This window comes from Vulpes lagopus, chromosome 3, assembly GCF_018345385.1.
Source record: "Vulpes lagopus strain Blue_001 chromosome 3, ASM1834538v1, whole genome shotgun sequence".
Taxonomy (NCBI): Eukaryota; Metazoa; Chordata; class Mammalia; order Carnivora; family Canidae; genus Vulpes; species Vulpes lagopus.
In genome coordinates, this window is record NC_054826.1 from 152,591,348 (window position 1) to 152,605,072 (window position 13,725).

At 32.2% G+C, this 13,725-nt stretch overlaps 1 protein-coding gene across 7 annotated transcripts in view; it reads right to left on the minus strand.

Annotated features, from left to right (window-relative positions):
* PRKACB (protein kinase cAMP-activated catalytic subunit beta) overlaps positions 1 to 13,725 on the minus strand; it is a 112,005-nt gene that overhangs the window by 8,410 nt on the left and 89,870 nt on the right. For all 7 annotated transcript variants that reach the window (XM_041747714.1, XM_041747710.1, XM_041747716.1 and 4 more), the window contains 3 exons: positions 12,884 to 12,979; positions 9,571 to 9,693; positions 705 to 869 (listed from right to left, as the gene is read on the minus strand). In XM_041747714.1, coding sequence (XP_041603648.1) covers positions 705 to 869; positions 9,571 to 9,693; positions 12,884 to 12,979 — 384 coding nt within the window. The remainder of the gene's footprint in view (positions 1 to 704; positions 870 to 9,570; positions 9,694 to 12,883; positions 12,980 to 13,725) is intronic.

Consider the following 13,725-nt stretch of genomic DNA (forward strand, 5'->3'; position numbering starts at 1 on the left):
AAGATAAAAACTAGGAAGACTGTGCTATTAATATTCAATTACAGCATTTACATTTTTTTCCTAAGGAAATTCACTCATGTGGCTGCACAGCATCATTAAATATGGCAAGTCTCTGAAATATTAGAAGTTTTGGTTTTATAGAAAAAAATAAATATTCAAGATGTAAACACTTTATAAATACAAATTATCTTTAACTGGGCATTTAAGAAGCAAAGAGAAAGGTAATTCAGCACAGCAAAATCTTTTCTTAAATGTCTCAATTTTTACAAAGGTGAAGTGATAAAAGACTGAAAAATAATCTTATGAATCTAGCTATTAAAGTTATTAAATTAGCTTGTGCAAATTCTGGGTGGGAGAATATATTTGTTTATATGTTGTCTTTCTAATGTGGCTTCACATTAGTTTTAAAATGCAAACCCTTGTGACATTGTCTACTGTATAATTACCATGATATTGTGAAGACTAAGAGGCATGAGTAGGAAAAATCTGACACTGAAAACATTTCAGATTGATGGTCAAAACAGAATATGCTTTCTCTTTTATCAAGGAGAAAACTCATTTTTGTTGGGGCTGGAAAGGTCCCTTAAGTTCTGTGTAGGATTAATTCAAAGGTAAAAAAATAAAATCATGTATCAAGTTGAAAATATCTCTATTACATAGAATTTAAATACCAATTTTTAAAAGCTTTTAAAGAAATGGCTCACCTTCCTCTGGTAAATAGCAATCCAATCTGTTGTGGCAAACCACTTGTGAGTTTTTATATCACTCACACCATTCTTCAGGTTTCCAAACCGCTTTGTCAAATCCACCTGCAGCAGGTTCCTTAGAAGGTCCTTGAGATCTGAACTGAAGTGCGATGGGAATCGGACCTGTACCAACACACCAGGTGGCCAAACATACATTCCAATGGTTATCATGGCCTCAACTTCAAACAGAGCACAGACCTCTGAAGAAAATGCTAATTTGAGCGGTGAACAGATTCACTTCTGAGCTCCTTGTATTCTTAATGTGAACAGATTCACTTCTGAGCTCCTTGTATTAATGTGATTCTCTACAAGTGCCACCATCACCTCATAAACTCCTATTGTGTGTTATGACATTACCTCAGTTGATCTTTATTTAGGTATGCTATAATATTTGTGTATATCTGTTTCCCCCAGACCATGAGCATCTGGGGGGAGAGTACTGTGCCACTTTTGTGTTTTTATTCCCAGAATTTATTACATAATTTCAAATAATGTAGTTCATGTAGTTAACAATTAGTTAAAGAGACCTACTATGTACTACACTGCTCTAGTGCTGGATATATAGCAAGGAGCTATGACATAGTTGGTGAATATGGTATAAACTATACCCCAGAGATGGAGAAAACTAGGATTCAGAGGCATTGTATAACTTACCCAATCATTAGACTATAAAGTGGCAGAGCTGGGACTAAAAATCTAGTCATGATTCCTAGGCTCATGAATTTTGTTCTTTATTACACTGTCTTCAAATGTATAGAGCTCTTTAACTTCTATTCTGACTTTCAAAATGCTTAACATGGTGTTAATATGTTTGGATTCTCATATTGTCAAAGTAGAAGTTAAATCATGAGCATGCAAAGCTAGTTAGAGTCCATAGCAAAGCCAGATTTATAACTATAATCTTCTGACTACTACGTAGGCTATTCTGTAAATAAATGCTTCTCTAGGACCCACTTTCATCAGAATCACCTGGGAGAGCTGAGGCATAAAAATGGTGATTAGTTCAAATGATGGGGGCATTGTGTTTGAAATTCTGAGGTTTTATCTCCAACTGATTCATATGCGCATGAAAGCTTGAGAAGCATTATTTGCAACTCTATTCACTACTCTATGCAGAAGTTTTTTTTTTTTCTGCTAGAAAAAAATTTGAATGTAAATAAACTAGAATCATCATCATATTAAAGGAAAACTAATGTTTGTGTCCAGCAACCAAAGACTAACTGAAGGATTTGGGGTCAACGCATATAAATTAGCAACTAAAATCCTCATTTTTGCAAAGTCTATATTATCACAGGTTATAAGAGAGTTTATATTCTTAAAAAACTATGTGAATTGCTACACTTTTTAATTTTTACTGGTAAAAGTAAAGTTTTATTGACACAATGGCTTATTAGAAGTTAGACAATGTGCTGAAGTTTATGCATACTGGCTCATAAAAACCAAAATTTAACATTAAGGTAAGCATGATTATGATTTCCATTTTACAGGTGATACCACCAAAACTTACACAGATTAAGTGATTCACCTAAGATTACAGAGCTAATAAGTGATAGAGCTGTAATTCCAAACCAGGTACTCTGACTTCAGAGTATACACCCTTAATTATTCTGTACTGTTTTTATGATTCAATAACCTGAAAATAGTTATTGTCAGGACACTTCCAAACGACTGAGATTTTCATCTTAAAAATATTTGATGCACACTTCCTCATTTATCCTAGTTGGACTAGAAACTAGAGAATATGTGGTATTCAAAAGGCATATCGTCTAAAAATAACATGATTTATTTATACAGTGGTTATATTCCAACTTTGCTTAGATTCCAAAGAAGTAACTTATTTGAAATAGAGCTATCTTTGTTTAGAATAGAGTCTGCATGAACTGTTCAATAATAATAATGTGCCAGTTATTTTCCCCTTCATGATGTTCAGAACAGTAGACAATAATGTACCACATATAAATTATCTTTTGAATTCAGGTAATGTGCGGTGTAATGCCTAAAGAATATATACACCTAATTAGAGTAGTTCTTTATTTTGGAATGCAGATAAGGTGTTGGTGTTGGATTAGTTAATATGTGTGTTTATCTTTGTAATCTTTCCAACAGTAATTCTCAAATGGGGAGCTGTAGTCAGGGGGTTGTGACGGTAGACATCAGAGTCATTTGAAAACCTTACCAGATGATAGACCTATCCTCCTCACCTCCACACCACACCCTCTTCTTCCCCAGAGATTCTGATAGGTAGCCCACACTTGCTTAATAAGCACGTTAGTGACGAGAATCTATCAGATCCCATGAGTATACTGAAGGAGAAATCATGAGAATCATGGTGAAAGCTTTTTTTTTCTACGACTGTTCTGAAATGTAATCAGAAACATAGTTTCTTTGTTGATTTGACTTTCCAAAGAGCCATGTTGATTCATCAAACTGAAATTAGCAAAAACCAGAGAATGACTTAAATAATATTATGTTTCAGATGCAAGACTTTTACTTTTATTTATGGTATATTACCTTGGAAACACCAAAGGCTTCTATAATGGGAAGAATGATTTTTACTTCAAAATTATATTAAGAAGAGTATTACTATTATTATTTATAACTGCTGTAGAAATTGAAATTAGAATCCTATCATATTGGAACAAAGGGGGTTTTAGTTTAATTTAGTCCAAACCTTCATTTTAAGATAAGGAGCCTAAGCTCCAGTGAGACTACCAACTCAGTTTCTTTCTTGGGAAAATAACTTAATCCTCCTGATTCCTACATCTTTCTGCCAGTCCATTACTAGGCAAACAATGTGAAAGTAGCTGAAAAAGAGCCAGACATGGAAAAGAAAAAGTCTAGACCCATTAAACCATTAGATCTGAGAGATAAGATTATTGGAAACTGACATTATTTAACATGAAAGAGGTGTTTGCACAGTATATACTTCCTAGAGTGTTTATTTGGTCTTTTCCCTCTAGTATTTCCTGTTTAGGATTCTTTAATAACCTTTAGGGACCAAGTTACTTCTGAGTTTCCTAATGATATATTCTTATGAATAAATCAATTTCTACAGTTAGGTATAGACATACAGAACGACCTTTTGACATATACTGTGTATCAAAATAGTCTGTGATAATTTAAAACATACACAGAAGACCAATGAATCAGTATCTCTGACACTTCATGACACCCACTCTGTGCTTAGGATAGAGTAGTAAACAAACTAAGACAGAGTCCTACCTTCAGAGTTTACATTCTAGTGAGGAAGAGAAATGATAGATAGTAATTTAGCAAAAAGAGTGATCCTTTAAAAATGTCACCCTATCGTACCTCACAGTCTTGCATTGTAAGGTCTTTGATTTTTACTCTGAAAAAAATGGGGAGGGGGGATGCCTGGGTGGTTTAGTGGTTGAGTATCTGTCTTTAGCTCAGGGCATGATCCCGGGTCTTGCATGGAGCCTGTTTCTCCTCCCTCTGCCTAGGTCTCTGCCTCTCTGTGTCTCTCATGAATAAATAAACAAAAATCTTTTAAAAAATTAAAAAATTAAAAAAGGAAAATGAATCATTGCAAGGTTCTGGAAGAAGTAACAGGGTCTAATTTAACATTTTTAAAGAACCACCCTAGTGACTCAAGAAGACAGCAGTATCAGTGAAGGTGATAAGAAGTAGCTGAATTCTGTGTATATTCACAAAATAGGGCCAAAATGGTTTTCCTATGCATTAGATATGGAGTGAAGACTTCAGGGTGTCTTGGCCTGAGTAATGGAAAAGATGGTATTGTCATCAACTGAGATGGAAGGAGCAATGGGAGGAACAGGTTCAGTTTAAGATATTTATTAGATACCTGAATGGAGATGTCAGGTAGGAAGTTGGCTACAAAGTTTGCAACCCAAGAGTCAGGTATAGACTGAAAAAGTGAATTTGGAAATTGTCAGTTTGCATGTAAAGTCATGAACATGGATGAAACCACCAATGGAGAAAGTGCAGAGAAGAGAAGAGGACCAAGGCAAGGAGGCTGACAAGGGAAGATCAATAATGCAGGATTAAAACTAAAATTGTGAAGAGTTACTGAAGCCAAGGAAACAAATAATGAACCACTGAATTAGATTCTGTTTCTGGTTTGCCACAAACTACCTTTTATCTTTGGGCAATCAGATCTTGATTTATCTACATACATATGGGGTAAAGGAGTTAAACTAAATGAAACTGAACATTCTTAACCATCTCAAAAATTCTACCAGCTTATCGCTTCCATAGAAAGAATACCTGAGTTTAATTCCAACTCCAGTCACATACATACTCTATGCTTTAGGGCAAACTCTTCCACCTTTCTGAGTCTCATTTACCTCATCTATAAAATGATGAAAGTATACTTCATCCCTCAGGTATGAAAAGAAGTTATGTAATTTTTATGACTGATGCAAGGCACTAATTCTATATTTTTAATTTTTCAATCTTTGTTACAATAATATTTCAAGGATCTGAAGCTGAATTTTAAGTCAAAGAAGGAACTTTGAAGACAGCAGTATCTATCACTAGATATTTAGACTACTCAAGGACAGTCCTGTGGTAGAAAATTCATAGCTTAATACGAGTGGTTCACTGTACTTAGATTGTACAAACACATGGCTTATGCTGAACATCTATTTTGCTCTGTGAGTTTGGGATGTAGGTGTATGCGTTAGGTAGAAAGTGTGTATGTGATCTCAATAAAATCCCTGGGCTCTGAGTCTCTAATGAGCTTCCCTAGTAGACAACAATTTGTTGCTGGAAGAATTAAGTTCATCCCCTGTAGCTCCACTGGGAGAAGACTCTTGAAAGCTTGTGCCTAGTATCCTCTAGAGACTGCCCCATGAGCCTTCTCTGCTGATTTTACTATTTATCTTTTTGTTATAAGGTAGCTTAAAATGAAGGTACTCATTACAATAGAAGGTATTCACTTCTTGAGTATCATTGCTGAAGTCTGTGAGTCTTCCTAGTGAATCACCTAACCTGGGAATGGTTTTGGGGACCCATGATACAAAAAGTTGACTGCTAATCAATTACCTTTCATGTGAATGTGAATTTCCCTTGAGGAAAAATGAACCACCTCTTTGATCATTCTATATATACATATGTTTATAACTTTATATTTTGCATAGTGTCTTCTTGTACATTTTTGATGCTCATTAAAACTGCAATAATATTTACTTTATATATAATGAAGCTTAGAATTTTTAAAATTATCTTAGTGAAGGACTCTAAAGTTATAGTTTCTACAACAGCTGTTACTTGACTGCCTTATTTGCAAGTATCACTTTTCAACACAATATTAACTTTAATATTTCCAAGAGTAGTGCAACCAGATAGAGTTGCTGTGGAAACCATAACTGATTCTTGTCACAGAGTATATGGCACTGAACTACGAAATTTAAAGACTATATACAGAAACTCAGCATATATATAGTGCTAGGATGTGGCAAATTTAATGCAAAAATTATAAGACTTTTCTGTCAACTATGCATTTCTAAACTTGAACCTTGATATTGCATGAATAATTTGACATTTTAAATACCACCCCCTCCTTTTTTAAAGGCAAAATATGTGTAGGAGAGAATCTAACAAGCTGATTGATCATCTTTCTGTGCATTTAAAAATAAACCTGAATTAAAATATTGTAATACAGAAAGTATTTAAGAATCTAATTTTCAAATATATGTATTTCAGTGAATTAATCACTTCATTAAATATATTTCATTTTAGTTTTGATGTTACTGACACCTAAAATCTTTATAACACAGTTTCAGGACAGAAAAATGTAATCAATATAAAATGTTGTATAAAATAACATACTTTAAAAAAATTAGAAAAAAATAATTCTCACTGAACCACATTTTTAAATGATATATCACTCAGACATTAAAGATTTTAAATATAAATAAAAGATTTGCAAGATCAAAATTTGATTTTTTAATGACTTGAATAATTAAAAAATTTAAATATTAGTCTCCAATTTGGCTTTTATTTACTAGCTCGAGAGATAATACTTTTGTAATGTAGAGATACATTCTAGTTTGGATTTGAGTGTTGAAACAGATGGTTTTATTGGGAATGGTGCATATGATTTTATGCTCATATAAAACAGATCCTGGAGATCACTTAATGGCAATATTCTGCTTTTCATGAGTTCCACTTTAGGAACAAAGGGGAAAGGGGATGAAAAACTTTATACCTAATATAGGAAGAGATAATCTGGCACCTTTAGTTAAAAACAATAGTACACCAAACATCCTATCCTATTTCTAAATAAGTAAAGAAAAATATCTGTGATAAAATTTTATGTTGCTAAGGTGTTGTTAAGGTGACTCAGATTTAAACAGGATTTTAGAATATATGCAGATTTAAATATTAAGTTAATATTGATTCTTCTATTAAAGTTAGATAAAATAAAAACATATTCATAAGCAGTTAAAAATTTTTTTACACAATGTAGAATGATTGGCTAATAAAGGCCAATTCATACAAATGAAGATACATTCATTTTATATAAAGCAGTTTTTCTAAGGAAGTAAAATTTAATTATGATGGCATCCTTCTCAGACAGTTTTATTCCTTTTATAAAGTTAAGTATAAATAAATGCAATGTAGTAAAGATTCAGGAACTTTGTAATGATCTATAATTAAATTATTTGGAACTATTAGTCTAATTTCTGCATCCTTAATCTTGGCTGAGCCCTATATATACAGTTTTTTCCCATACATACATACCTAGGATAAAATTTAATTTATGAATTAGGGACAGTAAGAGATTAAAAATAAAGAACAATTATAACAATATGCTGCTGTAATAAAAGTTACTTGGGTGGTCTCTTTCTCTCTGTCCCTCTTTCAAACCATCTTATTGTAGGGTACTCACCTCCTTGTGATAATGTGAGATGATACGGTGCCTAAGTGATGACATGAAGTGAAGAAAATAAAATAGGTGTTGTGACATAGTGGAAGACTACTAATGACCTGATGGTGATACCTCAGGAGGAGGTATCGATTGTAGTTGACTGAAGGTCACTGAAACTACTGATAAGAGTATGCTTCTCTCATTGATTTTAAAGCATTTTAGTTCTCTCAACATTCTTCATATCATCTTTGGTTCTTACTCTCTCTTGAAATTTTACATAATCAGTTTTCAACTTCTTAAAAAATTAATCCCTGGCTTGTCTACTAATTTTTCTTGATCTTTGTTTATCTCAAAAGTTCTTTTACAGGTACTTTAATATTCTGCCGGGTAAAAACAATTACAAGGGTAAGAAACCTGAGGCCTAGAGATCTACAAATGTGACAAGGACAGCAGTGATACTTAATTGCTCATTCTACCTTTCTGTACTACCTTAGCTTAAATCTTTCAACACCTAGCTTAGTTATTTGTAAGAAGTATTTATTTTTTATTTTTGACATTGAAGTATAAGTTCTTTACTTAGCCCCCTAATTTGTGAATACGTCCATAAAATAAAACTTTCCCCATAAAAAAGAAGTAAAATATAATTGAAAATCTTGTGACCCCTGTAGACTACATATGTGCTGTGAGAAATGGAACAATACTGTGTTTATATGTGGATTCTATGTTCTATTAGTATCTTGTTCTTATAGTAGCATCCATGATTTAAATTTGGATCTTAGTAAAAAAGATAAATTACTATATCAGGAACATTCAGGGAAGCTTCTGAATAGGTGATATTACAAATTTTAAGTTCATGAATCACACGAGTGTGAATCTGGCTAAGATACAAAGAAACAGAGACTTTTCCCCTATCTCCTTCATGATTCTTTAGGTTGATTAGGCAATTCTCTGCATTAGAAGGTCACAAAATACGAAAAAGTCAACTACATTACATCTCAGGATAATGTTATGTTAAGGTTGATGCTCTATTTCTTGGTCATATTCTAAATGGGGCTATGTGATCTAGAGAAAAGAAAAAGACAAATACAGCATACCACATGTAGTAACAGGAAAAATGGAAAAATGGGAAAATACCCTTTCTTATAAACTCTATCAAAAATGTATAAAAGGTCTTTCTGGAATTTTTAAAAGCCTATTCTTTTTTTTTCTGTGGTAGAAAGAAATCAGGCTCACCTCTATGAAAACTGACTGTAGTATTTTTAAAAAAGATCTGAGGTGATATGCTTGGCAGGAGTGAATGGTTTGTTTTAAACAAAAGACTTTTGGAAACAAAATTAGGGATTATAAATGCAAAAGAAATTGGTGGAGCAATTACAAGATGTAAAATACTATGACATAGAGAATCTACTCATACTCAAAAAAGGTTTTTTTTCCATATTTGCTAAAGATCAATGGCAATTAAAATCACAATCAACATAAAAAATTGTTTATATCATTTCTATGAATTTCCATCTTATAAAGGCTTGTCTATTTTATATTTACTTCCAATTTTGTGATGTTTAACATAATTTGAACAGGTCTCTCCTGAGAAGACAAAGGCATATAAAAATAGCCTCTAAAACTTCTCTTCAAGGAGATACCCACATGAAATAACTAGCAATTTTTACTTATTTAAAGAAAAATTGAGATTTAGGGGTATGATCCTATATTTCATAGAGTAATAAAAAAGAAAATTGCTTTTTTTTTTTTTTGCTAATTTGTAAAACTGCTTTTTCTTAAGAAACTTCAATGATTTAATATTTATTTTGTTATCTTAAATGCTAAATACAAAGGCAGCAGCTACGGATATTTTTGTATTTTTCCCAATTTAGGGTAATATTCTGATGACATCAATGGTGTCAATCTAAAGGCGTATGCTTCATTATAGAAATAATGAATGAAAGAGGAATAATAAAATGTATTACTTACCTTTCCAGAAACAATCTTTTCATAAATTTGAATTGGTTGATCTGCAAAGAATGGGGGGTAGCCAGCTGCCATTTCATAGATTAACACTCCTAATGCCCACCAATCCACTGCCTTATTGTAGCCCTGAGATAAACCAGCAGAAGATATCAATTATTACTTAATCTCTCAGAAGAGAATAAAGTAATAGATGATTTCAAAATGATCTTCAAGTATATGAAATTTGTTAAAGAGCAGTTGTTGAGCAGCTAGCTATTTAGGATAGAATAAAAAATGAACAAAATATATCACATCACATTTGAATTAAACAACGGGGAGAATTTCCAAATATTGGAATTGGATATTAGGAAATACTATTAAACCTTATTTGTAAAATCATAAAGAATATTGTAGACAATAAATATCCCTTAATTAATTGGAATAATTTAGTTGATGCTAAACAATGAAAAAGGAGGTACTAAATTACCTTTTCAAGTCCATTCTAGGCCCATAACCTTATAAATCAAGTTTTCTGGACCATTCTTAGAAAAGTCAAGGTTTTTAGACAAAATGTTAGATACTGGACTTCGCAGTAAACAGTGGAGTTGAAATACTCTATACTGTTGGCGTTAGGAGGTGATTATACTATGGGCATTCCCAAACATTTCACAGAATCTTCATGAAAGCTGCAAGTTTAATTTGGAGCCTAATAAATGTGAATATTTAAGTTACTTTACTTTAGCTATCCTACTGTCCTGCCTCTCATCTCTAAAAGGTACAGAAAAAAACTACTAATTCATGGGGTTTTTGTTAAGGACTTAATCAAATAAAAGGAAATAATAAAAGTACACTGCAAACCCAAATGTACAATTCTAAGGTTAATTTTGTTTTTTTATACTAAACATGCTAAAATTAAGAACTATTTATAATAAAATAAAATAATAACATGTTTTATAAAGTTTGTTATTAACTATGATCAATGTCAGTTGGCACAAAAGATTGTGGGGAAAAACCCAACTTGATCATGGAGAGAAATAAACTGGATTCTTGCCAGATCTTTTTGTCTGCCCTTAAATTACTTATACCACTCCCCACACTCCAAACTTTTGTTAAAATTTTAGTTTTACAAACCATTTAATTTTCAAATTATTAGCTAAAATATACTATAATATAGAGGTATTTTTCCTGTATGTTTTTTTTAAAAAGGGAGACTAGCATAAAAAGAATAGCACTTTAGTTTGCTAATAGAAATGGGCATCAATTTTGCTTTAGTTCTTTGAATTCAACTCACTAGTAATGTCACTCATTACAATATTTTTACTATAATGAAAGCATGTGATGTTGAGCCATATCCTTTTACTAAACTTTGATTTCTATGTTTCAGATTATGTTAATGTTTATAAAAACTATGCCAGATACTTTTAATATGCTAGGTATAGAGAATTAAATCAGTAAGAAAAACTAAATTACAATAGATAAATTGGTCAAGGACATGAACTAATAATTCAGACATACACCAAAACCCACCAAATGTCTATAAAGCATTAAAAAGATCTAATAACCAAAGACATGAGACTTAAAATAATGAAATATCATTTAATGCTTATTAAGTTAGTAATGATTTTAAAAATAAGAATATCCAATGCTGGGTAGTATGACTGAACAGCCTCTCTCACACTGCTAAGTGTAATATGTTACAATCTTTTTGGAAAGCACTCTGGCAATTATTTATGGAGAGACGTAAAAATGTTCATACCCTTTGTCTCAGTAATTCTACTTCTGGGAATGTGTTCTGAAAAAATAATTTAAAAGGCAGAAAAATCTTTATACAACAAAATGTTTATGTTTATCGCACTTATTTATTATAATAGCAAAAAAAGAAAAAAAGAAAAAGGAATGACCTGAATATTCAGCAATAGAAAAATGGCAAAATACTTTTTGATACATTTGCAAATAAACCATTAGAATGATGTTTGCATGCCTGTTATCATGCAAGTGAAAAACGCGGAGTACAAACCATACATTCACTATATCTCAACTATGAGAACATGCACAGAAAAATATAATGTTTTTTTTTAAAGGTTATCTCTGGATGGTGAGGATGATAGGTTTTTTTGGTTGTTTCTTTTTATTTGTCTGCCTTTTCCAAATTTTGTACAATGGACATCTATTACTTTTACAATATATACATATACACACTTTTAAAGTTTTGGTGCTTACTCTGTCATCACATTGTTAAGTGTTCTCACAGAAGAAATATGTTAACAGCAATGATATTTAGATTACAAAAGACTAAACAGTTACAGATGATTTAAATTATAAACAAGAGGAAAGTTGAATGAGATCATTTATTTTATTCTTGTATAGGTTAGACAAATTTCAATTATTCAGGGGGTAGTTTTCCAGTTTGTAAATATTAAGGCATGTGTGCTATCCCTTTTTCTTTCCTTGTCATATTTGTGTTCAGTCATTGTTATTTTCTCCTTTCTAGCTTTCCCCCCCCGCATAGGGATGGCAATGGAAAGGAAAACAGATCAAAACCATCCTTTTATACATGATACAAATTTCTCTCACCGCATTTTCACTGCTTTGAAAAGTAGAGCTATCTTCAAAAAGACTAAAACTATTCAATTGCTATAATATTCCTGTTTTAAACTAAAATTCAAAGACATTTGCATGCATTTATTTAAGTGGTAAAGTTGAAACAGAGGAAGAATTGGGAACTAGTACGTATCATTTTTACATTTGCCTTGTGGGGTAACCCAGAGCAAAGGTAGCCCACCCTCCTGTTATTGGGAATAATTATGAAAACGCCATGTTTTTGGTTTCAAAACAGGACTTTTTTCTTTTCTCCTTATTACATCTATATGAGATGATGTATGTTGATTAAACCTATTGTGGTAATCTATTCCACAATCTATGTAAATCAAACCATCATGCTGTAACATTTATTCACATTATTTTTTTTGAAGTATAGTTGACATACAATACTATATTACTTTCAGGTGGGTAACATAGTGATTCAACATTTTATATATATTATGAAATGGTCACCATGATATATCTAGTTACCATGTGCCACAATACAAAGTTATTACAGTATTATTGACTATGTTCCCTATGCTCTACCACTCTATTTCTCTTAGATTCAGAGTTAAAATTGAAAGGTAACTGGATTAGTGGCAGATGCTAAGTAATTGTTTTAGTAATCAAATAGACATAAATTCATAATGTAGATTAAAGTGTAATATTAGATCAGTAAACTATTTTTACAAAAGTCCACAGTGATGCATGCCTTATATTTTTTACCTCTTACATAATGGCATTATAAATATACCTTGCTGAGAATTATCTCTGGAGCCAAATATTCTGGAGTGCCACATAATGTCCAAGTTCTGCCTTTAACTCTTTTGGCAAACCCAAAGTCTGTAACCTATAAAAGAAAAAAAAAACCTTGCAAACATTCATCATTATCTCACAGTAAATGTCTTTATCATACCTAAGTTGAAGTAAAAAATCAGGGTTAAAATTAAAACCATGAAAAAAAATTAAATCAATGTAATTGAAACTAATCCATGCAGGCCACTATTAGTGAAGGAAGGTTCACTCTGGAGAACTTTTCCCTGACTCAAAGAAATAAACACACAAAAAAAGATAGCAACAAATAGTTTTAACAAAAATGAAGCAGTGGTGTAAGTATTCCTTGAGTTCAGCCTTTGCTCTGCCATGAATTACAGCATCAGAAGTGCAAAATAATCAACAGGAGAATCAACTATGTAAAAAGGGATGCTCCCACTTTACTGATGGAAAAAGTAGAAAGAAAATACTTCCACCAGTTCAGTATTGGTAGCCAGGGCTCTCTGGCAGCTGCCCTGTCTCTGACTCTAGAGACAGACTGGGTTCAAATTCTGACTCTATTGCTTGTGACTTGCTGTGCCTTAATTCCGTTAGCCTTAAGATGAGGATAACAGCAGTACTTTATATGGTTATCAGGACTAAAAAGGATGATACATGTAAAACACTTGGAATAATGCCTGGCACTAAATGAGAGCTCACAAATTTAGCTATTCTATATATTTCTTTATGTAGGAGCCTGTGTTCAGTTCACAACTATAGACTATGGGAGGTATAAACATGTTCTATTCTTGATGGGATTTTTGGTCTTGGTATTAGTGGCAG